The 25,731-nt window shown below is 43.4% G+C and overlaps 1 protein-coding gene across 2 annotated transcripts; it reads left to right on the forward strand.

The window, feature by feature from the left end:
- Window positions 1-5,075: 5,075 nt before the first annotated feature.
- LOC139558632 (integrator complex subunit 3-like) lies at window positions 5,076-24,791 on the forward strand. Of its 2 annotated transcripts, none has more exons than XM_071373886.1 (29): window positions 5,076-5,429; window positions 6,144-6,227; window positions 7,161-7,244; window positions 8,713-8,826; window positions 8,960-9,044; window positions 9,220-9,286; window positions 9,690-9,831; window positions 10,119-10,248; window positions 10,341-10,438; window positions 11,495-11,686; window positions 11,914-12,001; window positions 12,259-12,338; window positions 15,038-15,129; window positions 15,384-15,514; window positions 16,160-16,288; window positions 16,796-16,928; window positions 18,046-18,100; window positions 18,253-18,356; window positions 18,499-18,663; window positions 18,999-19,152; window positions 20,573-20,641; window positions 20,736-20,811; window positions 20,951-21,064; window positions 21,900-21,948; window positions 22,039-22,206; window positions 22,842-22,942; window positions 23,098-23,170; window positions 23,341-23,497; window positions 23,772-24,791. In XM_071373886.1, exons 1-29 carry the CDS (start codon window positions 5,346-5,348, stop codon window positions 23,847-23,849), a joined length of 3,096 nt encoding a protein of 1,031 aa, XP_071229987.1. In that variant the 5' UTR covers window positions 5,076-5,345; the 3' UTR covers window positions 23,850-24,791. The 2 variants fall into 2 exon arrangements, with proteins under 2 accessions (XP_071229987.1, XP_071229986.1); XM_071373885.1 differs by having other exon boundaries at window positions 5,110-5,429; window positions 10,119-10,254; window positions 23,772-23,999.
- The last annotated feature ends 940 nt before the right edge of the window (window positions 24,792-25,731 follow it).

Raw genomic sequence — 25,731 nt, forward strand, 5'->3', positions numbered from 1 at the left:
GAAAACTCTGCCTATTTCCTTGGTTGGTCGTATAAACGCTATTAAAAATGGTTGTCCTACCCAGGTTTCTTTACCTCTTCCAATGTCTACCCAATTCATACCACAAAGCTATTTTAAGAAACTGGATTCAATAGTAACTCAATTTTTATGGGATAACAAGGCAGCCAGAATTTCAAAGAAGCATTTATGCAAGTACAAGATAGAGGGGGGCTTTGGCCTTCCTCACTTCAAACTGTATTATTGGGCTGCTAATCTGAACGTTGTGTCTTTCTGGAGGGAAAGTTTACCTGCGATGAGACAGAAGGATATGCCTTCATGGCTTTTGATTGAGCAGGCCTCTTGTCATCGTTCCTCACACCCTGCACTTGTTAATAGTCCATCATATGTGAAAAAAGTCACTTATGACTCTAATCCAGTCATTTGTCATACGCTTAGGATCTGGAAACAGATTAGGTATTTTCTAAACATACCCACTGTTTACATAGACAGCCCAATTTGCCTGAATCATGCTTTCCACCCTGCATTGGATGATGTGGTGTTTTCACAGAGGAGGGAGAAGGGGCTCACAACAATTGGTAATCTATACATAGATGGTCAGTTAGCTTCATTTCTACAATTACAGGGAAAGTTCAACATGCCAACAACACATTTTTTCAGATACCTCCAAATCAGGAATTTCTTAAGGACACATATCCCACAGTATGGCATGAAGCCAAATAGTCCTACATTAGATAGCTTGATCCTGTCAAACCCCATTCAAAAGGGTCGGTCTCTAGACTGTATGATGTGCTACACACCCACATAGAGGTATCCACAGACACCATTAAAAGGGCTTGGGAACAAGAACTTGGTTCAGAAATCTCAGATGAGGACTGGGTAGAAGCTCTCAGGAATATAAACCACAGTTCAGTGAATGCCAGACACAACCTTGTACAGTTTAAGGTGATACACAGGTTACATTACTCAAAAGTAAAACTGCATAAAATATTCCCGGACACCTCACCACTGTGTGAGAGGTGCAAGCAGGATGAGGGGACATTGACCCACTTATTCTGAACATGCCCTAAGTTACATGCTTACTGGGCTACTTATCTAAAGCCTTTGATAGAGTTCTAGCCCCAGACCCATTGATCTCTATGTTTGGTACAGTTGATGGGAATAACCAGGAAGGGAAAGCTGTCTCTCTTTGTACTCTATTAGCCAAAAGGCTCATATTGCAATTTTGGAAATTGGAGACTGTACCTACCTTTGAAATGTGGTTACGGGATTTAGGGAATGTAATACATATGGAAAAGATTCGATACAATACCTCCAATAGAAGTCCAGTGTTTTACAAAATATGGCAGCCAATACTGGATAAACGGTCTAGTGCCGCTTCATAACCTGGTTGATGATCTGCTGCTACTCTGTGCTGTACTCCACTCAATATTTATTTTTGGCTTAACTACACTGCTTGTAATGACTATATGCTGTCTTCTTATACATGTACCACCTAATAGGATTTTGTTTTATTTTGTGTATGTGTGAGTTAAGTTTTGTTTTGTCCTCTAAATTGGCCATCCCATTCAACAGTACAATGAATGTCATTTTTATTTAATTTTTATTGGGAAATAATAAACATATTATAAAAAAGAAGAAGATATTGACCAAGAGACAGATCAAGTCCTGCTCAGGTTTTACCAACAAAACCAAGGTTCTTCAGTGTGAAAATGTTGCCATTTTCAATGAGTCCCCTCAGGTAATCCCAACCATAAACGATCAGCATTGTCATCATACTGAAGGCCCGCAACAAGTAACCCTCAATGACTGACTCATTGACTGTTTTAACCCGCGTCCACACACGAGGCATAGGCCTATTGGTTAAGTTCTAGACAATCTTGTACCTATACAATTCAAACCAACCAATCTTATAGTATTTTCTAATAAGGGGTTACCTGTCACGCCTGCGCTCTAGGGCGCCAGGATCCCCAACAGTTGGTGGTGATGTCGGTCCTTGGTCGCCGCCGATGGAACCGGGGGTGCCTAGCCAGCTCGTCTAGCTTCCACGCCCTAGCTGGCTTGAGAGGTTTCCTTGCCCCGGTTGGCTCGGAAGGCGCCCATCCCACGTCGGGCTTCAGCCGGATCGTCAAGTCTTGTTCACCCAGCCGGCTTATCAGACTGTTATGTCTCCGCCGGATCATCAGGCTTCCACGCCGCAGCGGGATCGTTAGGCTCCTATGCCTCAGCCGGCTCGCCAGGCTTCCACGCCCCTGCCGGTTCATTGGGAGTTTGCCGCATGCCGCCCCTAGAGGGGGGGGTACTGTCATGCCTGCGCGCGCTCTTCCTCCTCCTGGCACTCGAGGGCGCCAGGATCCCCAGCATTACGCACTCAAGCCACCATCAGTACGCACACCTGCCTTCCCCCCGTCACGCGCATCAGCGATCATTGGACTCACGTGGACTCAATTACTTGTGTCATTACCTTCCCTATATCTGTCTGTTCCCAAGCTCTGTTCCCTGCTTCGGGATTGATTGTCATATGTCCGTGTTACCAGTGTTCTGACGGTGTTCCTGTCTTGTTCTATGTCTGTTCCCTATTAAATGTTTGACTCCCCGTACCTGCTTCTCCTCTCCAGCGTCACTCCTTACATTACCTACTGATCATAGCATGCTTGTATTAGAGACTCCATCTGACCTGAAATCCCGCAGCTGGGGTCTTGGATTTGTACATATACATTTGATTACAAAGATTTTGGTGGTCACACCAGATACTGACAGGTTTTCTGATCCACACCCCTACCTATTTTGTAAGGTATCTGTGACCAACAGAGGCATATCTGTATTCCCAGTCATGTGAAATCCATAGATTAGGGGCTGATGAATTCATTTCAATTGACTGATTTCCTTATATGAACTGTAACTCAGTAAAATCTTTGAAATTGTTGCATGTTGCATTCATTCAACAGGGATTATTGAGACAGTGATATGTTCTCTTCCTGCCTACCTCTTCAGGATCTGCCCCTTTTTTCAATTTTCGCCTAAATTGACATACCCACATCTAACTGCCTGTAGCTAAGGCATTGAAGCAAGGATATGCATATTCTTGATACCATTTGAAAGGAAACACTTTGAAGTTTGTAGAAATGTGAAACGAATGTAGGAGAACATAACACACAGATCTGGTAAAAGCTAATACAAAGAAGAAAAAAAACTGTTTTTTTCTATTATTTTGTACCAGCATCTTTGAAATGCAAGAGAAAGGCCTTAATGTATTATTCCAGCCCAGGTGCAATTTATATTTTGGCCACTAGATGGCAGCAGTGTATGTACACAGGTTTAGACTGATCCAATTAACCATTGCATTTCTGTTCAAAATATTGTATCAAGACTGTCCAAATGTGCCTAATTGGTTTATTAATAACTTTTCAAGTTCATAAATGTGCACTCTCCTCAAACAATTGCATGGTATTCTTTCACTGTAATAGCTACTGTAAATTGGACAGTGCAGTTAGATTAACAAGAATTTAAGCTTTCTGCCAATATCAGATATGTCTATGTCCTGGGAAATGTTCTTGTTACGTACAACGCCATGCTAATCACATTAGTGCATATTAGCTCAACCGTCCCGAGGGTGGGACACCGATCTGTAGAGATCCTTAAGTTAAGCTGCGTGGGTCATTTATCTACCATTTCCGCGGCTGGTTTGGTTTCCCTGTAGCTCTCAAAAACTCTAGGCGGCATTCTGCCTTCTCCCCACAGTTTTCAGCAATTAGCTTTGCCCAAGACTGACTTGTGAACTACAATCCCAACGCTGTTTTTAACTTTTAGAAACTTCAATAATCATTGCTTGCGATGCGGCTTTCGAAACATATTGCCCTTAAATTTCATCAGCAAGAAATAATCCTTCAAATGAAAAAGATACACTTACTGTAGCAGTTTTGCATAGATCCATACAGCTACAGATGTGTCCATCTGACGAAACTACACTTCCACTACACTTCCCGAGTTACACTTACACACAGGTGTTTGGAGCATGCTAGATAGCTAATTAGCATAGGTGGTTGTCTCTGTCTTCCATCTGTTTTCTGTAAACAGTAATATGGAGACATGGCCAAGTGGGAACACTAACCTATAAAGGTGTGTAGCAGTGGAGGCTGCTGAGAGTCACAAAAATGGCCAGAACGGAGCAAATGGAATGGCATCAAACTCCTGGAAACCATGTGTTTGATGTATTTGATACCATTCCATTTACTCCGCTCCAGTCATTACCGCAAGCCCGTTCTCCCCAATTAAGGTACCACCAACCTACTGTGTTGTGTAGTAATTTAACCTTTTGTTTTATAAAAATGATTTCTCGCTGATATCAAAGATACGTTCCTTATGTTTTCAAAACAGTACCGCAAGCAATGCGTGTTAATGTTACATCAAGCGTCGGGGCTCTTAACAAAACTCCCCGGTCAGAAGATACTATTGACACTAAAGCATTTAGAGCCTATGAATGGGGTAGTTAGTTTCCCTGTAGATCAGGGATGGGCAACTTTGATGGGTGTGGGTGCCACAAAAATCTGAACCCATCCTTCAGTCTCCCGCTTGTTCGTTGACATGGGTTGTTGCGCCATCAAGTGGTATAAATATATAGCTAGTAGTTGGCCACAAACTTTTCTTGTCACTCACAAAAGCACATTTACCTTGGAGTAGGCTATATACTATAGGCAACTATACCTAATATCAACCACGTTGCTAACGTTTTGCTTAATGAACTGTAAAATGTATTAATTAGAAGGTAATTGGTCTGAATGCTATTTTTTTTATTTAGCATGATAAGGAAGAACAATTATCCAGATTATTTTTCAATGCACACATTTTAATAACAAAAAATCCGATGCGACTTTTCTGTTCTATCCTTACAAAGGATAGAAAAAAGTGACACAAATGTGTTGATATCAATGCTCGAATCTATTTCTGTTCAAGCTACATCGCTACTCATTTGCCGGTTAACCTCTGCGTTCATTGGTAAACCATTATGTCATTCAAAATAACTAGATCAATGATTGGCTAAAAAAGTGACTACTGCTCCTCCCTTCTGCTAGCTCTGTGAAGGAATACTTCCGCTAGGCCACCATGCCCTCCGGAAGTTAGTTTGTTTTATTCGGACACAGTCGAAAGCACTGGAGTGAGAGTGAAAGGTGGCCAAACCAAGTAAAAAAACACACGGTGTCCGACGAAGAGCGCGTAAAGAGAGTCTAAACAACTGTCTAGTGTTAGAGGCGCTCCATTGATACAAGAAAATCATTTAGAATTTTCCCCGAACCTTAGTGTCTAACCCCTCAAGTCCTCTGGGGCCAGACGAAGCGAGGCGGGCGGTGATGGAGCCTTCACCGGCAAAGGGGAAACCGCAGGGTCGCCTATTGGTGTCCACGACTCTGGACGCAAAAGATGAGCTGGAGGAGGTAGGTTTACTATATAACATATTATATATAAGCGTTGCTATATCATACTAACAGCTGTTAAACCATACAGCACGTAAAAAAAAAACATTCACGAATACAAAGACACGGAACCATTTTACAGAATAGCCTCGCCTGCATGTTGCTAGCTATCATTCAGCAAGGCTAGTTCCTAATTCTGAAATGCATTTACTAGTCTAGCATGTGTAGGTTTGCAGCACGTATTTGTGCTTTGTTGACGTGGGTTTAAACGATGGGGAATCCAGCAGAATATAACGTAGCATTTAGTATACTATTTATGTAAACATATGGATGAGACACGAACTCATGCACATGCGCAAAGGTCATCATACACATGTGAATACAGTACCTTTTCTGACACTACCCTTGTAGTGATTCTTCCCTTAAAAAAATCAATGGCCTAACCTCCACACCAGATGGCTTAGACATTTTCATACAGTATGTAGCTAGCTCAATTGACAGAGGCGTCAACACATTCTGTTGTTTGTCTGCTGTTTTTGTGTGTGTGTGATTTCTCAGACTTTTTTTAATCCCATGGGTGTGAGCCTGCTGTGTTGCTCTGTGGCTTTTTGTGTTTTTTGTTGTTGTCCGTCTGTATGCCCACATTATGTGAATTGTGAATGATTAGGCCTATCTACGTTTGTGTGTGTCTATCTGTTTTTGTGGTTAACATTATTTTTTGCTTTTGTTCATCAGCGCTTGGAGAGGTGTGTGGGGATCGTCACTTCATTGACAAATGGCCTGTCAGAGCGTGAGGCCAACGATGCCATCACAGCCAATGTGAGTCCCTTTCCCTCTCACTAATAGTCCATCACCATGGGATTGGACACTGCATGCTAGAATGTGCAGTTGAGATGTGGCTACTTGCATGTTTGTATTGAGCCTCAGGATCTACATTACATTAGATGTATAGCATAGGATTGCATTGAATCTAATAGAATGTGACTATGGTCAGACTAATCAGAGTAGGCCTAGTAATTGATCCTTTCTCGTAAAAAAAATTTCAGTGCCATTTGTAATTGTGAGTAGTTAAAGGACGTAGTACATATGCCTCATAAGCATATTGAGAAGTGTAGGATTATGTACCGTATGCTACCTGTAGGCTAGGCCTTTATGTTGAATTGAATAGGTTCAAGTGACGTGAATCCCTGATATGGCTAAAGCTTCCAATGTCAACACACTGATAAGCAGGTTGATGTTTATTGTCAGGAATCTTGACCTGGAGGCAGAACTGAGCAATTTCTGCTAGATGGTACCTACACACTGAAGAAGGCTGCGATGCCGAAACCTCTGTGTACGCTATCCCTGATGCAGTGATTTTTTTATTTTTTTATGAAGTAAGCTTTATGCGACTTCTTTTTGAGTGAGGACAGGTGACACGTTTTGTTTGTCTGAAATCACAGGTTTTACGCACTAGCCAAGCTTCTGGGAGAGCACATGGTCCCCTTTCGACCAGCTGCAAAGTGAAAATGTCTATATTGTCTTATTTAAGGTTAGGGTTAGGCATTAAGGTTAGCAGTGTGATTTAAGGTTAGTTTTAAAATCAGATTTTAGGACTTTGTAGCTGTGTCAGATAGTGGCCACTGCAAAACTGCCACCAGGGCCAGATTCATGACAATATATGCCAACCTGACCCATTATAATGGAGGCTACAGCCATATCATGGGTAGGTTAAATGGCACAGTACATTGTCATATTCTCCTAATCCTCCAGGTGTGTAAGGGCCCCCAGCAGCACGAGGAGGTGTGTCTGGGACTCTTCGCTCTGCTGCTCATCGAGCCTCCACAGGCACAGAGGGTAAGGCATTGTTACTACGTTATCCTTATCAGCATTATCATACTTCACATCATTATTATACACATTATCATTTCATATGATCATTGGGGTTGCCAATTCAGTCTAAGATCTGTACCTTCGTTATTGCATTTTCAAAATACCCTGGAATAGCTTTATTGTTTGCCGGCAGTCAAAAGCCAATTCTGGGAGACTCCGGGTCAAACCAAGAGGGTCGGAAAGCCCTCATGATCATGGCACCATTGATTGCATTCATTATACACACACCAAATGTTTGAATTAGCTTACATAGTGATTCTTGTGAGTGCACTAAAAATAGTGTGCTGTTATCCACACTTATGCCCAGCATGTAATTCCAACCCTAATACCTACATTCCCTGATATGAATGGAATTATACACTCTACATACTCCACAACCCAATCTGTACATCACATACGCTGCAAACACTTCACAAACGTTCATGCTATACTCTGAAGCTTCACGGTTCTTATCAATATTGACACATTTTGCATTTATGGCTCTCACGCGAACAGAACACACACACACACAGTACAGACAGTCATATTTATTACACACACAACACTATAACGACACACACTGCAGCCTCCAAAACCACTGTGTGTGACCACCAGTATCACACACACTTGATACACATCTCATTTCCTCAACCCCCTAACACCGGTATTATAAACACACACCTTCAGACTGTATATGATCAGTATACCTTGTGATGACACATCAACATTTCCACCATAAGGTAATATGGAATGGGACAGTTAGGGCCTTTATGAATTACGACTTGGGGAAATCAATAAGAATAATCTCACCATTCTTGAAATAATGTGCCCGAGTCTGGTGTAGTGTTTAGCCCTACAGACTCCGGAGCACATATACCCCTGGCGCTTTGGGTACGAATCCTCTCACCCCTTCTTGTCTCTCTTCCTCTGTATCTGTCTCCCCTCTGCATTCTGACTTTCACTGTCCGTAAAACAATAAAATAAAAATAAAAGAATGGTCAACTTCTATAATATTCCTGTGGCCTCTCTAAATCCTTGTCACCTGAACATGCTTGTCTGGGTGCTCAATTTAATTGAATCCACATTGCACTATTTATGCAGTAGGCCCTATTGGGGCACAAACCTGTTAATTATCACACTATGTTGTATGGACACTGTACAGTATGTCCATATGCTGCAAAGCAAATTAGCCTTTGGTCATAATAAAGACTTACATATTATCTACTTTACTATATTCTACTTAAGCAATAGGGTCCCGAGGAGGTGTAGTATATGGCCATAGGTGCCTTATTGCTATTATAACCTGGTTACCAACATAATTAGAGCTGTAAAAATAAATGTTTTGTCATACCCGTGGTATACGGTCTGATGTACCACGGCTGTCAGCCAATCAGCATTCAGGGCTCGACCCACCCAGTTTCTAATCTACTATATTTGACTCTACTCTCCACAGTGCTACAGAGACCTCACCCTGGTAAATAGGGACGGCATGAACGTGATCCTGATCAAGATCAACCAGATCCTCATGGAAAAGTTCCTCAAGCTGCAGGACGTGTGCCGCACACAGGTCAACAGTTTGTCTCTGTGTAGAAAAGGCAGAAACCGTTTCCGTGCTCTCAATACAGTTAGCTTTATTGACACAATACACATGTGGATGTTTTCTCATGAGTAAGTGATTGACTAACGATCTCTCCCTTCAGTTGGTGTGGTTGGTGAGGGAGCTGGTGAAGAGTGGCGTGATCGGCGCGGACGGCGTCCTCATGACCCTTATGAAGCAGATCGCAGGTCAGTCCATTCACCATGTTTACCGTTGGTTTCACTGTTTTGAGTAGCGTCTTGTTTCACCGTTCCTTTCGCGTCTAAATTGTGTCAAGACAAAATGGCTTCCTCACTTTTTGTCTATAGTCTCTGTGTAGGTTTGCTTGATTGAGCATCTCTGGCTTTTTTTTCCTGTGTCCAGGAGGAGACATCACCAGTAAGAACCTGTGGCTGGCTGAGAATGTTCTGGACATACTGCTGGATCAAAGGTGTGTTGGAGAGCGATCAACAGGAAACACTCTTTCACTCCATTATTGTCATGCAATAAAAGTCAAACTGGTTCAAAAGGCAAAAAACGTATCACACACAATTATTATTATTTTTAAATATGTCATGCTTTGAAGTAGGCTCACAATACATGAGAAGGGCGTACCAATAAAAACTGCCAAAATAAGTGATTTCTGTTGAGTGCTCCAACTCCTTTCTGGCTCATATTAGCACTTTGGAAGTTTTACTTAGTATGCTCTTCTTGTGATTTTTGTCATTGTTGTTAAGCACCCCTCCTTTCCTTGGTTCGCTCAAGCGTGAAGGCCCGCCTGAACTCTAGGTTCAGTTTTGGCGCACAACAGTACAAGAACTACAATCGTCTCTTGTTTCTTCTTCGTCTCTCAGGGAGTGGGTGCTGAAGAGTGGCATGCTGATAGCCATGTCCGTGTACACCTACCTGCGCCTCATCGTGGACCACGGCACCCCGGCACTGCTGGTCCTCAGACAGAAGGAGGTGGACTTGTGTATCGGCCTGCTCCGAGAGAAGGTGAGGGAGGAGAGGAATGAAGGAGGGAATGATGTAATGGCATAAGCGAGGTAAGGAGAAGAGCGATATAGTGAGGGAGGAGTAGATTTGGAGCGAAGATGCGTATGGAGTCTTGAGGACAGATGAGAAAGAAGATTTGTGTCGTATCGTATATGCCCAAGAACACAGACAAACGTATTATACTGTATCTAGGTTTGACAATGGGGAATTTCCACACAGCAATTCAATAATTGAATAAGTAATGACATATTCCCCTCTTTCTCTCTCCCCCCCTCATCCCTGTCTAGTTTATGGAGTGTTTTATCATTGGGAGAGACCTGGTGCGTCTGCTGCAGATTGTGGCCCGGATCCCAGAGATGGAGCTACTGTGGAAAGACCTGCTCCACAACCCCCAGGCCCTCAGCCCTCAGTTCACTGGTAAGGGTAAGAGAGTGTCGTTAAGCAGGGGTGGGTTTGTGTGTGTGTGTGTGAGACCCGTGGCTCAGTTCTAACTCTCTCTGGTTCTATAGGTTTGCTGCAGCTCCTGACCGCTCGCACATCCCGCAAGTTCCTGGCTTGTCGCCTCACACCAGACATGGAGACCAAACTGCTCTTCATGACCTCCAGGGTAAACACACACACACACTACAACACATCTCAGGACAGTACACACTACAACACATCTCAGGACAGTACACACAAACACTACAACACATCTCAGGACAGTACACACACACAAACACACACACACACACACACACTACAACACATCTCAGGACGGTACACACACACACACACTACGACACATCTCAGGACGGTACACACACACACACACACACACACACACACACACTACAACACATCTCAGGACGGTACACACACACACTACAACACATCTCAGGACGGTACACACACACACACACACACACACACACACGACAACACATCTCAGGACGGTACACACACACACACACACACACACACACACTACAACACATCTCAGGGCGGTACACACACACACACACTACAACACATCTCAGGACGGTACACACACACACACACACACACACACACACACACACACACACACTACAACACATCTCAGGACGGTACACACACACACACACACTACAACACATCTCAGGACGGTACACACACACACACACACTACAACACATCTCAGGACGGTACACACACACACACTACAACACATCTCAGGACGGTACACACACACACACACACACTACAACACATCTCAGGACGGTACACACACACACACACACACTACAACACATCTCAGGACGGTACACACACACACACACACACACTACAACACATCTCAGGACGGTACACACACACACACACTACAACACATCTCAGGACGGTACACACACACACACACTACAACACATCTCAGGACGGTACACACACACACACACTACAACACATCTCAGGACGGTACACACACACACACACTACAACACATCTCAGGACGGTACATACACACACTACAACACATCTCATGACGGTACACACACACACACACACACACACACACACACACACACACACACACTACAACACGTCTCAGGACGGTACACACACACACACTACAACACATCTCATGACGGTACACAAAGTACATGCACATACACATTCCTTTATGCCTATCCTCTCTCTGTAGGTGCGTTTTGGCCAGCAGAAGCGCTACCAGGACTGGTTCCAGAGACAGTACCTGTCCACGGCAGAGAGCCAGTCACTGCGCTGCGACCTGATTCGCTACATCTGCGGCGTGGTGCACCCATCCAATGATGTGCTGAGCTCTGACATCCTGCCCCGCTGGGCTATCATTGGCTGGCTGCTCACCACCTGCACGGTAAGGGGCAGGGCAAAGATTGGTTATAACTTTAAGGCACTTTAATGCAAAGATGGGTAATGATTTATTTTATAGTATGCCCAAGATTATTTTCTGTCTAATGTTAATCTAGTAAACAATAAAGGTTTTTGAATTGACCTCGTATTTACAACTATTTACCCATACAGATAATTGTAAAATAGTAATTACATTGAAATATTTAAATGTTTTATTACTTGCGTCTTTAGTCTAACGTGGCGGCCTCGAACGCCAAGCTTGCCCTGTTCTACGACTGGCTCTTCTTCAGCCCAGAGAAGGACAGCATCATGAACATAGGTAAGACGGGGGAACAGAAAACACTACCTGTATCTCTTCATGTGTAGAGTAAGGGACCAATGTGCTCAACTAAATGTTTAGAAGTAGGGAAAACATGTGGGTGTTGGGTTAGTGGTATATTAGAATAACGAGTAAACTGGAACAGAGGTTACAGGATGGACGCATATCACCTTCTCTATCCGCCACAGTATGCACTTTTGTCTCTTTCTCTTTTCATGGTTTACCCATCCGTTCTCTCTTCCCCCTCCCTCTTTCAGAGCCGGCCATCTTAGTGATGCACCACTCCATGAAGCCTCATCCAGCCATCACTGCCACTCTCCTGGACTTCATGTGTCGGGTGAGTGGATGCACACATTACACAACGGAGCTGATTCAGATCACTTAACTGTGGTGAATGTACCATTTTCTTTAGCTATTCAAAGTGGAATAGACTTTATTGACATGTGCGTCATGCTCAGTGTGTTAGCGAAGCATTAGAGTGCGAAGAGATGTTTTGACGTATTCACTAGAGGTCGGCCGATTAATCGGAATGGCTGAATAGTTAGGGCCGATTTCAAGTTTTCATAACAATCGGTAATCTGCATTTTTGGACACCGATCATAGCCGATTACATTGCACTCCATGAGGAGACTGCGTGGCAGACTGACTACCTGTTATGCGAATGCAGCAAGGAGCCACGGTAAGGTGCTAGCTAGCATTAAACGTATCTTATAAAAAACAATCAATCTTAATAACATAATCACTAGTTAACTACACATGGTTGATGATATTACTAGTTTATCTAGCTTGTCCTGCGTTGCATATAATCGATGCGGTGTCTGTTAATTTATCATTGAATCACAGCCTACTTCGCCAAATGGGTGATTTAACAAGCGCATTCGCAAAAAAAGCACTGTCATTGCACCAATGTGTACCTAACCATAAACATCAACGCCTTTCTTAAAATCAATACACAAGTATATATTTTTAAACCTGCATATTTAGTTAATATTGCCTGCTAGCATGAATTTCCTTTAACTAGGGAAATTGTGTCACTTCTCTTGCGTTCTGTGCAACTGAGTCGGGGTATATGCAGCAGTTTGGGCCGCCTGGCTCGTTGCGAACTGTGTGAAGACCATTTTTTCCTAACAAAGACAGCCTACTTCGCCAAACGGGTGATTTAACAAGCGCATTTGTGAAAAAAGCACTGTCGTTGCACCAATGTGTACCTAACCATAAACATCAATGCCTTTCTTAAAATCAATACACAGAAGTATATATTTTTAAACCTGCATATTTTGTTTTTTTAAATTCATGTTAGCAGGCAATATTAAACTAGGGAAATTGTCACTTCTCTTGCGTTCATTGCACGCAGAGTCAGGGTATATGCAACAGTTTGGGCCGCCTGGCTCGTTGCGAACTAATTTGCCAGAATTTTACGTAATTATAACATAACATTGAAGGTTGTGCAATGTAACAGCAATATTTAGACTTATGGATGCAACCCGTTAGATAAAATACGGAACGGTTCCGTATTTCACTGAAAGAATAAATGTTTTGTTTTCGAAATGATAGTTTCCGGATTTGACCATATTAATGACCTACGGCTTGTATTTCTGTGTGTTATTATATTATAATTAAGTCTATGATTTGATAGTGAAAAAATGGTCTTCACACAGTTCGCAACGAGCCAGGCGGCCCAAACTGCTGCATATACCCCGACTCAGTTGCACAGAACGCAAGAGAAGTGACACAATTTCCCTAGTTAAAGGAAATTCATGCTAGCAGGCAATATTAACTAAATATGCAGGTTTAAAAATATATACTTGTGTATTGATTTTAAGAAAGGCGTTGATGTTTATGGTTAGGTACACATTGGTGCAATGACAGTGCTTTTTTTGCGAATGCGCTTGTTAAATCACCCATTTGGCGAAGTAGGCTGTGATTCAATGATAAATTAACAGACACCGCATCGATTATATGCAACGCAGGACAAGCTAGATAAACTAGTAATATCATCAACCATGTGTAGTTAACTAGTGATTATGTTATTAAGATTGATTGTTTTTTATAAGATACGTTTAATGCTAGCTAGCACCTTACCGTGGCTCCTTGCTGCATTCGCATAACAGGTAGTCAGTCTGCCACGCAGTCTCCTCATGGAGTGCAATGTAATCGGCTATGATCGGTGTCCAAAAATGTCTGACTGAGCGGTGGTAGGCAGCAGCATGCTCGTAAGCATTCATTCAAACAGCACTTTCCTGCGTTTGCCAGCAGCTCTTCGCAATACTTGAATCACAGCGCTGTTTATGACGTCAAGCCTATCAACTCCCGAGATTAGGCTGGCAATACTAAAGTACCTATTAGAACATTCAATAGTCAAAGGTATATGAAATACAAATAGTATAGAGAGAAATAGTCCTATAATAACTACAACCTAAAACTTCTTACCTGGGAATATTGAAGACTCATGTTAAAAGGAACCACCAGCTTTCATATGTTCTCATGTTCTGAGCAAGGAACTTAAACGTTAGCTTTTTTACATGACACATATTGCACTTTTACTTTCTTCTCCAACACTTTGTTTTTGCATTATTTAAACCAAATTGAACATGTTTCATTATTTATTTGAGACTAAATTGATTTTGATCTATTATATTAAGTTAAAATAAAAGTGTTCATTGTTCATTCAGTATTGTTGTAATTGCCATTATTACAAATGTATATATAAAAATCGTCCGATTTAATCGGTATTGGCTTTTTTTGATCCTCCAATAATCGGTATCGGCGTTGAAAAATCATAATCGGTCGACCTCTAGTATTCACCCGTTTTGTCTGACTTGGGAAGCGAGTGGTACATTTACAGCAGTGAGGAAGTTTAATGATAACTTTCATTTGTGTTAGTTGTGCCATGCTTTAAAGAAGTTGTGGTATTTTGGCGTTCTCGCAGATGTTTGACTCATCTCGTTTTTTGACTCTATCTTGCCTTTTGACTCTCTTGCCTTCAACTGATCCTACTCTGTTTTGCTCTCTTCCCCCCCTCTTTCTCCCTCACAGATCATCCCTCACTTTTTCCCCCCTCTGGAGGGGCAGGTGCGGCAGGGTGTCTTCAACTCTCTCACCTTCATCATGGAGAAAAGAGTGCTGGCGTGAGTCTTTCTCTCTCACACGCACACATTCATGCACCCACCATCGCCATCCATCATGGGATATATTTGACCTTGGACATAGTTGTACATAAAAATAAAATAACATATTTAAATTGAACCTCTGCAGATTTTACATTTTTGATCAAGTGATTTTGGTATCGTCAGTGATTTTGGTATTTTATTATATTTTATGTCAGTGAATCTTCATCGCCCTTATTTGAAGCCCCTAATCTGTCTGTATTTTCCTCCCGCAGTCATCTAGCTCCTCTGTTTGACAACCCCAAACTGGACCGGGAGCTGCGCTCCATGCTGAGGGAGCGCTTCGCAGAGTTCTGCAGTTCCCCGTCACCCCCTACTGAGGGAAGGGATGAAGGTGCAAATGAAAGTAATTCAACTTTTATTTGTTAACATGAATGAATGAATGAACACTGTTGGTGGTCCTTGAAGAGGACTTTCTTTACACGACTCACTACAGTTACTCACATGTAAAAGAAACATCCCTTCTCTTCAACCATCCTCCCCCAGACGTGCACAATAACACCCAAAGAAATTTGATGGAGGGAATTGGAAAGAAGCAACCTTTTTGAATCATGCTTCATGGTATAATTTGAAACTAGCCTATTTCGAGTAACCGTAGGGAAACTAGGGAAGCCCTAGTCCAAGAGCAAAGGCTGTTATGTGTCAACTGGAAGTGGCTTTGGATAAACGTGTCTGCTGAATGTTTCATCTAGAAAAGGAACCCTAAAGTAGAGCAGGAAAGTAAAGCGTTTTCAATTCAATACGGCTTTATTGAATTGCATTGAGGTGCAACTAACAGTTAACTTAAGTTGTCCCGCTAAATATTGGATGATTAAATCATTTTGTTTTTGAAGTACTTTGAAATAGGTTAACCAGGACAAAAATATGCAGGTGTTTTAAATGTGTATGCATTTTTGGAAGGGTATTATTCAAGTGTTGCCTTTATTTGAGAACCTTCTGTGTTTGCTTGCCTCTACTTTACAATGTCGTCTGATCACTTTTTGCTCCTCAGTGAAAATGGAGGAGTCTGTTTCCTTGGAGATGGACAATCATGTTCTGCTTGACAAGGAGGATGGTTGCTACGACAACACGGAGGCTGCTTTCAGCGACGATGAGGAGGAGGTTAACAACAAGGGCGAGGGTAAGGAAGGACACATTTTATTACTCAACACAGATACTAGATAATATGTTAGAACCATGTTAACATTGAACTACACCAGACTCAACACTTAAATGGGTACAATATATTCTGCTGCATTTTATACCAAACGAGCATTACCTAGCTTGCTCCCAAATCTGTCTGTCCTTGCCAACTCCTATGGGTGACAATGACCATAGGAGTTGGATAGACAACACAAACCAATCTAGGACCAGGCCTATCACAAGCATCATCTCAACTCAGATTATCACCATGTTAGATTGGTTTTGCCTTCAATAGATGAAGCCCTTTTTTAACATAGATGAACCTTAATGCCTTAACACTGATTTTAGCTTAGATGAAGCCAAATCAGAAACTTGCATGTGAAAACAATTTAGAAACTCATAGTCCAATTCAAAAGACTGGAAACATATTAGGGCCTCACTCTCACTCTGCTTCGTAGTCATCCACATCAAGTCATTGGCTGACCTCTCATTTTGGTTATTACAGGCAATAAAAAGCGTGAGTTCAGATTCCACCCAATCAAAGAGGCCATTATTGAGGAGCCCGCTGACATCACTCCCTACGTGGATCAGTTGGACGACACGATGAAGGAGAAGGTGTTGCAGTTACAGAAAGGAAGGTTAGTAGAGTGGATGTGACTGGACATTTATTTGTCTAACAAACACACACACTCACTCAATTAAATTCAATTAGCCTTATTGGCATAAGACATTGCCAAAGCCAACATCAGTGAACGTGACGAGTTGGAGAAGGCCCTAAAAATTGTCAAAGACCCCAGCCACCCCAGTCATAGACTGTTCTCTCTACTACCGCATGGCAAGCGGTACCGGAGTGCCAAGTCTAGGACAAAAAGGCTTCTCAACAGTTTTTACCCCCAAGCCATAAGACTCCTGAACAGGTAATCAAATGGCTAACCGGACTATTTGCATTGTGTGCCCCCCCAACCCCTCTTTTTACGCTGCTGCTACTCTCTGTTTATCATATATGCATAGTCACTTTAACTATACATTCATGTACATAATACCTCAATTGGGCCGACCAACCAGTGCTCCCGCACATTGGCTAACCGGGCTATCTGCATTGTGTCCCCTCCCACCACCTGCCAACCCCTCTTTTACGCTACTGCTACTCTCTGTTCATCATATATGCATAGTCACTTTAACCATATCTACATGTACATACTACCTCAATCAGCCTGACTAACCGGTGTCTGTATGTAGCCTCGCTACTTTTATAGCCTCGCTACTCTATATAGCCTGTCTTTTTACTGTTGTTTTATTTCTTTACTTACCTATTGTTCACCTAACACCTTTTTTGCACTATTGGTTAGAGCCTGTAAGTAAGCATTTCACTGTAAGGTCTACACCTGTTGTATTCGACGCACGTGACAAAAAAACTTTGATTTGATCCCTGCTTTACCCATTCACAGTGGTAACGTGTAGATCTGTATGGATTGGAGGGATGTTGACAATAATGCCATTAGCTCCGCTCCTCTGCCTAGCTCACGAGTAGGTTGGCTGCTTTCGGCCATTTTGCTTCCTTTGATTTGGAGAGCCACTTTCGTACTTCATCTCTCAGCCCCCCCCCCCCCCCCAAATCACTCACCCATTGACTCCCATTGCTGTCAATTGTTCTCATTGCTGATTGCAACAACATTGCTGATTGCAGAAGTGGAAATCTTATTCGAAATGAGCTCTTCAATAATTATTTCCTTTCCCCATCTCTCCCTCCAACAGTGACACAGAGGCACATTGTGAAGTCATGCAGGAGATAGTGGACCTGATCCTGGAGGTGAGTCAGCAAAACAATATATAACATTGGTTAAATACATATATTTATTTGGGTAATCGTATATCTTGTGGGGGAAATGGGAATTCTCTGTGGTTTATTGATGTCCCCTTTCTGTCTCTCCTCCCTTGTTTCGCTTGTTCTCTCTCTCTCAGGAGGACTTTGACTCAGAGCAGATGTCCACTCTGGCCTCCTGTCTGGCTGAGCTCTTCAAGGGCCACTTCAGAGGAGACGTACTGCCTGACGACATCACAGAAGAGTAAGTTAATGTGCGCCTTCTGATGGCGTCAACATGGCCTGGTTAGGGGGTAAGACGGGACGTCTGTCTGTGCCGTGCATTTGTGTATACATGCGAAAAAAGACGAAGTCTATAGAATATTAACTTTGTTGTGTGTTCCCAGGTCGCTGGAGGAGTCTGTGTGTAAGCCTGTGTGCCTGGTGTTCAGGAACCTGTGTCAGATGCAGGAGGACAACAGTGGCTTCTCAGTGCTGCTGGAGATGCTGGCGGAGCTCTACCAGAAACAGCCCAAGATCGGCTATCACCTGCTTTACTACCTCAAGGCCAGGTGAAGGGACTGGGTCCACCACACTGCTTAGCATGAGCAAGGAATGGGAGCCCTTAGTTTCAGGGAGGCTGAGGGAGTAGTGGGTTTGACATTTTGCTGTCCGCTAGAAATGATTGTCTCCTTTCTTACAACCGTCCACTGTTTTAGTTTCTCTAATGCTGCTGGTAACGTTCTTTCTACATTGATAAAGCAGTCATTGGAGACATGAGCCTGGACACATTTTTGCCCTCGCACTGCTCTGTTGGTTTAACATCACTTGATCTAACGTTGTTGTACCATTGTTGCAGCATAGCTGTAACCTAGTTCTAACGTTGTAACATCGTCTCCCACCACAGTAAAGCAGCGATGGGGAAGATGAGTCTGTACGAGTCGTTTGCCCAGGCCACAGCGCTGGGAGACCTGCACACCTGTCTCATGATGGACATGAAGGCCTGCCAGGAGGACGACATCAGGCTGCTCTGCTATCTCACACCATCCATCTACACCGAGGTACACACAAACTCCATCTACGCCGAGGTACACACAAACTTCTTCTACGCCGAGGTACACACAAACTTCTTCTACGTCGAGGTACACACAAACTCCATCTACGTCGAGGTACACACAAACTTCATCTGCGCCGAGGTACACACAAAGTTCATCTACGCCGAGGTACACACAAACTTCATCTACGCCGAGGTACACACAAACTTCTTCTACGCCGAGGTACACAAACTTCATCTACGCCGAGGTACACACAAACTTCTTCTACGTCGAGGTACACACAAACTCCATCTATGCCGAGGTACACACAAACTCCATCTACGCCGAGGTACACACAAACTCCATCTACACAGAGGTACACACAAACTCCATCTACGCCGAGGTACACACAAACTCCATCTACGCCGAGGTACACACAAACTCCATCTACGCCGAGGTACACACAAACTCCATCTACGCCGAGGTACACACAAACTCCATCTATGCCGAGGTACACACAAACTCCATCTACGCCGAGGTACACACAAACTCCATCTACGCCGAGGTACACACAAACTCCATCTACGCCGAGGTACACACAAACTCCATCTACGCCGAGGTACACACAAACTCCATCTACGCCGAGGTACACACAACCTTCTTCTACGCCGAGGTACACAAACTTCTTCTACGTCGAGGTACACACAAACTTCTTCTACGTCGAGGTACACACAAACTTCATCTGCGTCGAGGTACACACAAACTTCTTCTACGCCGAGGTACACACAAACTTCTTCTACGTCGAGGTACACACACTTCTTCTACGTCGAGGTACACACAAACTTCTTCTACGTCGAGGTACACACAAACTTCTTCTACGCCGAGGTACACACACACAGACACCATCTACAGTGCCTTGAGAAAGTATTCACACCCCTTGACTTTTTCCACATTTTGTTGTTAGATTGAATTTAAAATGGATTAAATTGAGATGTTGTGTCACTGATCTACACACAATACCCCATAATGTCAAAGTGGAATCATGGTTTTAGAAATGTTTAGAAATGAATTACAAATGAAAAGTTGAAATGTCTTGAGTCAATAAGTATGCAACCCTTTTGTTATGGCAAGCCTCAATAAGTTCAGGTGTAAAAATATTGTACAATCCAGGTGTGCAAAGCTCTTAGAGACTTGTAATCGCTGCCAAAGTTGATTTTAACATGTATTGACTCGGGTTTGAATACTTATCTAATCAAGATATATTAGTGTTTTATTTTCCATAAAAAAATGTACAATGTTAGGATTTTTCTTCCGCTTTGTGTAGATTGTTGACAAAAAATGACATCCGTTTTAATCCTACTTTGTAACACAACAACATGTGGAAAAGGTCAAGGGGTGTGAGTACTGAAGCTGTTACACTGTTTATATCTCCCTCCTCTCTCTGTAGTTCCCAGATGAGACATTGCGCAGTGGAGAGCTACTCAACATGATTGTAGCAGTCATCGATTCAACACAGGTAATTTATCCACTCACACAAAAATATACAATACTGCATAGTATTTTTCTGCTTCAACCCTCCCATCCCCCCAACTCTTTTTTTTCCCTTTCAGCTTCAGGAGCTGATGTGTCACGTGATGATTGGCAATCTGGTGATGTTCCGCAAGGACTCTGTCCTCAATATCCTCAGTGAGTCACATATAACGTCAGACACACACACACCCCAAACACACACAGACACACACAAACTGAGAAAACCAGATTCATAGTGCGTGTGTATGAACTGTGTGCTTGTCTCACTGTATGACATATTGTCTCTGCTCTACAGTCCAGTCTCTGGAATGGGAGACGTTTGAGCAGTACAGTGCCTGGCAGCTCTTCCTGGCCCACAGCATTCCGCTGGAGACCATTATCCCCATCCTGCAGCACCTCAAGTACAAAGGTGAGGTACACACAATGGCCTAGATAGACACTGCTCTCCGCTATTAGCTAAATCGCTAAGACTGTTGACCCCTTCAACAGTGCCATTGTCGTTTTTTGTTTGGTACACATTCCTGCGTCCCCACCATCACACAATTACTGTTTATGCAATCCAAAAATGTTCCATTATTAGTTGCAATCTGGGTCAGGTGGGTATAATTTGAAAGCCTATTCTATTGCCAACGTGGCTATCTAAGTTATAAAATGTGGTCATACAGTGTTAGGCTTTCAAAAGGCAGAGTGTAATTAAGACAGAGTGTAATTCTGGTGCGCATAGAATTAAGTCGTGACTGCATTCAAGTGTATGTTCCGTGGCTAATTATCTTCACAAATACAACAAAGGCTCATTCTGTTCAGGACAACCCAGGGTATAACACATGTCATCCGGTGAGTCAAACATTGTGAACGTTGATACTGTAAATTACATTAGTTTTCTAATATGGAAATGTGAAGTGCCCATTTGGACTCACAGGTGCATTTCCCTCACTCAGACAACACATGTGCAAAAGTAGCCCATTTAGGGCGGGAGCATGCATCTTTTGTACTCAAGTTTATAACGGTTGTCAGTAAAAACACACAGCGCTGGGAAGTGGAGAACCTGTGTTCTGACATCCATGTATAGCATGTTGACTGTACAGCTTCTGCGTTCTAAATTAGGCACTTATCAATGACAAAATGTGAATATTTGGGCTGGGTATGCTATTGACCTTCACTAAAATGAGTTAATGGTTCTACACTGTTCTTTCCTGGTATTACCATTGGCATAATATTCTTACGTTGTACCTCTTCCTGTCCAGAACACCCAGAAGCACTCTCCTGTTTGCTGTTGCAACTACGCAGGGAAAAGTAAGCTATATTTACAGGTACATACTGTATCTCTGCAAATTAATACAGTGGCATCGGTACTGATCCCTGTGGTGCTCCTTCCCCCTTTAGACCCAGTGGTGAGATGGTGAAGATGGTGCTGAGTCGGCCCTGCCACCCGGAGGACCAGTTCACCACCAGTATCCTGCGCCACTGGGCGGCCAAGCACGACGACGTCCTGGGAGAACACATCAAGGCCCTGCTCATCAAGAACAACAACATGCCACGCAAACGCCAGAGGTGACTACGAGTCCACCACTTTCACTTTTTAAGGAGATGGAGTTTTTACCTTCATCTTAATAGTTTTCTTTACCTCCAGAGAAGGTCTTTGATGACTTGTTACATCAATCCACTGTTTGGATATTGCTAATGTCGGCATCCAATTGGTTCACTTTTCATAAACGCATCGCTCACACACACACTTCAATTCAACTTCTAGCACAACAATATCAGTCCAGAAGATCTGTGTTCGACTTAGTTCTGTCTAAAGACTTTTCATTCTGTTGCCAACGATTTTAAGTCCCAAGTTTTCATACTCGCATTCCATGCATTGTTTACTTCACAGTGCTTTCCGTATCTCTCTTGGTAAGAAAAACCATTGATTGGTGTGAAAGTCTGTAACTGAAGAGACACACGTGGGTTTAAAGGCTTCAGCATTGTGTTCTAATGGTCCTGGTCATTGATTTTGAGCTTTTGTTGGTTTTGACTGCACTACAGATGGCCTGCCTGATCACCCATGGTCTTGATTATTAGTTGAATCGGTCGTTTAAATGCTGGGCTTGAACAAAAGCCTGCACACTGTGTTGGTGACCGATAGGTTAAAGCCTGGTAACGAGTATAAGGAAAGACTGTTATTGTCTGTGTGTGTCTCCCAGTCTGCGTAGCTCCAGCAGTAAACTGGCCCAGCTGACCCTGGAACAGATCCTGGAGCACATGGACAACCTGAGGCTCAACCTCAGCAACACCAAGAACAGCTGTGAGTCTCTCACACACTGTTTTACTATTCTAAAACACACACATCTGTTCTGCAATAGCAGCAAACTAACACCACATCATACACCTACCTCAGTGTCCCCCAAACATGCCTCTAACCCAGTGAACTCTGACCCTACTCTGTCTGTGGGTCCCCAGTCTTCACACAGACGCCCATCCTGCAGGCACTGCAGCATGTCCAGGCCAGCTGTGACGAGGCCCACAAGATGAGGTGAGACCCCAGACTCTCTCACTGTCCTCAGGGGATCATTTCAAGCTACTATGACTGCACTGAGATACTCTGTATTCTTATTACACACAGTTCCCTAGGCGTGTCTTATAGTGGTTTAACAGTATGACAGGATTGTAAATGTGCCCCTCCTTTCTGTCTCTGCCTCTCAGATTCAGCGACCTCTTTTCATTGGCCGAGGAGTACGAAGAGCCCTCCTCCAAGCCTCCCAAGTCACGGCGCAAGGCCCCCGCCTCCTCCCCGCGGTCGCGTAAGGGAGCGGCCATCCCTGTGAGCAACGAGGAAGAGAGCGCGTCTAGCAGTGCCTCGGTAGGTCTTCCTACGGCAACTTCCTTTTTAATAGAAGCTGCGTTAAGATGAGCCTTACATAGCCCCATACCCTTGTTCACTCCAGAACCAGGATTAGATTTAGGTTTTGATAATTGCTAATTAACAGAAGCTACGCTGTTAATCAGGAACTATTTTGTGCCTCCCTCAGCTGTGTCACTATAATTTGTTTTATTTTAAGCTTTCCTGGTTTCAGAAGCTATTTCTGTCTCCACTTGTTCCTCCAACGTCCTTTTTATTTCCACCCCTACTCCAGGAGGAAGAGGACTCCAAACCCAAAGCCCCCAAGAGGAAGAGGAAAGGCTCATCTGCGGTGGCCTCGGACAGCGACTGACAGCCCCACAACCAACCCGCTCCCACCTGTCATAGTGACATCCCTGTAGACAGGACCGTCAGCCAACCAGCTTCTCCAAACCACTGAGGAAACCCCGCCCCCAGAGACACTCAACAAGAGGGGTCGGGGCTCCTCCGCGTGGACTCTAGTGCTACTGGCCGGAGCCATGGAGACACTCGACCTCACCTCTCACTGGTCATTGGCTGCTTTGTGTCAGTTGGTCTGGCTGGATTGGTCAGGGGGAGCATTCCGAGGGGAAATGCCAGTCGCTGTGGCACAGACTGACAGAAGTACTGTTACGAGAGGGATATCTATATCCTTGAGGAAATTATTACGTGACTAGACTGGATGTCTGGCGGGTAAATGTGTTGCTCTATTGTCACTTAGTTGTCCGCCTATCACACTGCACTTAGAGACATCAGACAAAACATTTTATAAGCCGTGACCATGATGACCGACCAACCAGCAAGACCATCCAGTCCAGGCAATTTTAACAGAGGCACATGTGAAAGGTTTAGGTGATTCCTACCGTTTTGAGGGGGGGGGGGGGGGTGCGAGAGTTGTTGAAGTGAGGAGAAATAGTCACCTTTGTCCCAATCCCAACCCCATAGAGAAAAATGTTCCGCCCCACATCTGAAAAACTCAACGATTGGTTGATTAACATGCCTGTCCCTGTTCACCCTTCATTTCTGATTGGCAAGAAGCGAGACCATGGACACACGCTCCCATTGGATCATTTTAACCACAGATGGTTGGACTGTATGCGAGGTCAGAAATAAAGACTGTATGAATGGAGGAGCCAGATGTAGTTGCTGAACTTTTTAATGGAAATGTCTTTCTACTGAACTATTTTCATAAAAAAGATCATAACTATGTTAAATGATTATGATATTAATAAAAAAAAAGGGCTACAAAAAAAAAGAACCAAGTGGTGGAAACATAGTCTTATGTGTTTGACTATTATCTTGACATTAGAGTTTGAATGTTGCGTGTCGATTCGGGCTTATGGTTGTGATTTGACACGCTGAAGCACAGCTCACACAAGTCAATTGTTGTTGTAACACTACCCAGAACAGAGAGGGACTGTCAAAGAGTACAGCAAAGAGCTTCTGCTGCTGCAATAAATGAGTAGCCAAGTGTATCGATAGCTATGGGGTTTTATTCTTCTTAGCAGCTCCTTGTGTCTATTTTAATTTAGAGTAATATTTTGTTTTCTCTGGTCATAGTAACAACATGAATTTGTGCATGTGGCAGATGCGGTGGGGACCCGACTTTCACCATCAGCTGGAAGACTGTGTCCCATCTCTCTGTTCACTAACCGGAGGAAGGTAAGGAGAGAGCAAGGACCGTGAGAGGCAGACCCTCTGCTGCTTTCCCTCCTCTGAGACTAATGCCATGTTCAAAACAACTGGGGAAATCTCAGACTTCCGACTTCACAACTGGGAACTCGGGGGGTACGAGATGCGACTGGGAAAAATCGCTTTAAACGGTCATCCAACTCTGAATTCCAAATCTGAAACTCGGGCATCTTTCTGGAGCTCCGGCTTTCCGACCTGAATATGACGTCATGATTAGACCTCGTTTTCTTTCGAATCCAGAGTTGTTTTGAAAGCATGCAGGTACCATCAGTCCAGTCAATTTATGCTCAGCTGTGCCTCGCAAGTGCTGCACCAACGGATCTATTTCGTTATCAAAGGTAGAGTTTTGAAATATGATATTGTCTGAGAATAACAACATTGGCAGACCTGGCATTTAGCCAATATGTTTGTTGACTCAGAAAAGGTTGGTGACCACTGCTTCAACAGATTCAAATCCAAGGATAACTAGGTAAAAAATACTACATATGTATCCACTGATAACTGAAATTTAGACTTCATTTATA

This window comes from Salvelinus alpinus, chromosome 29 (assembly GCF_045679555.1).
Source record: "Salvelinus alpinus chromosome 29, SLU_Salpinus.1, whole genome shotgun sequence".
NCBI lineage: Eukaryota > Metazoa > Chordata > Actinopteri > Salmoniformes > Salmonidae > Salvelinus > Salvelinus alpinus.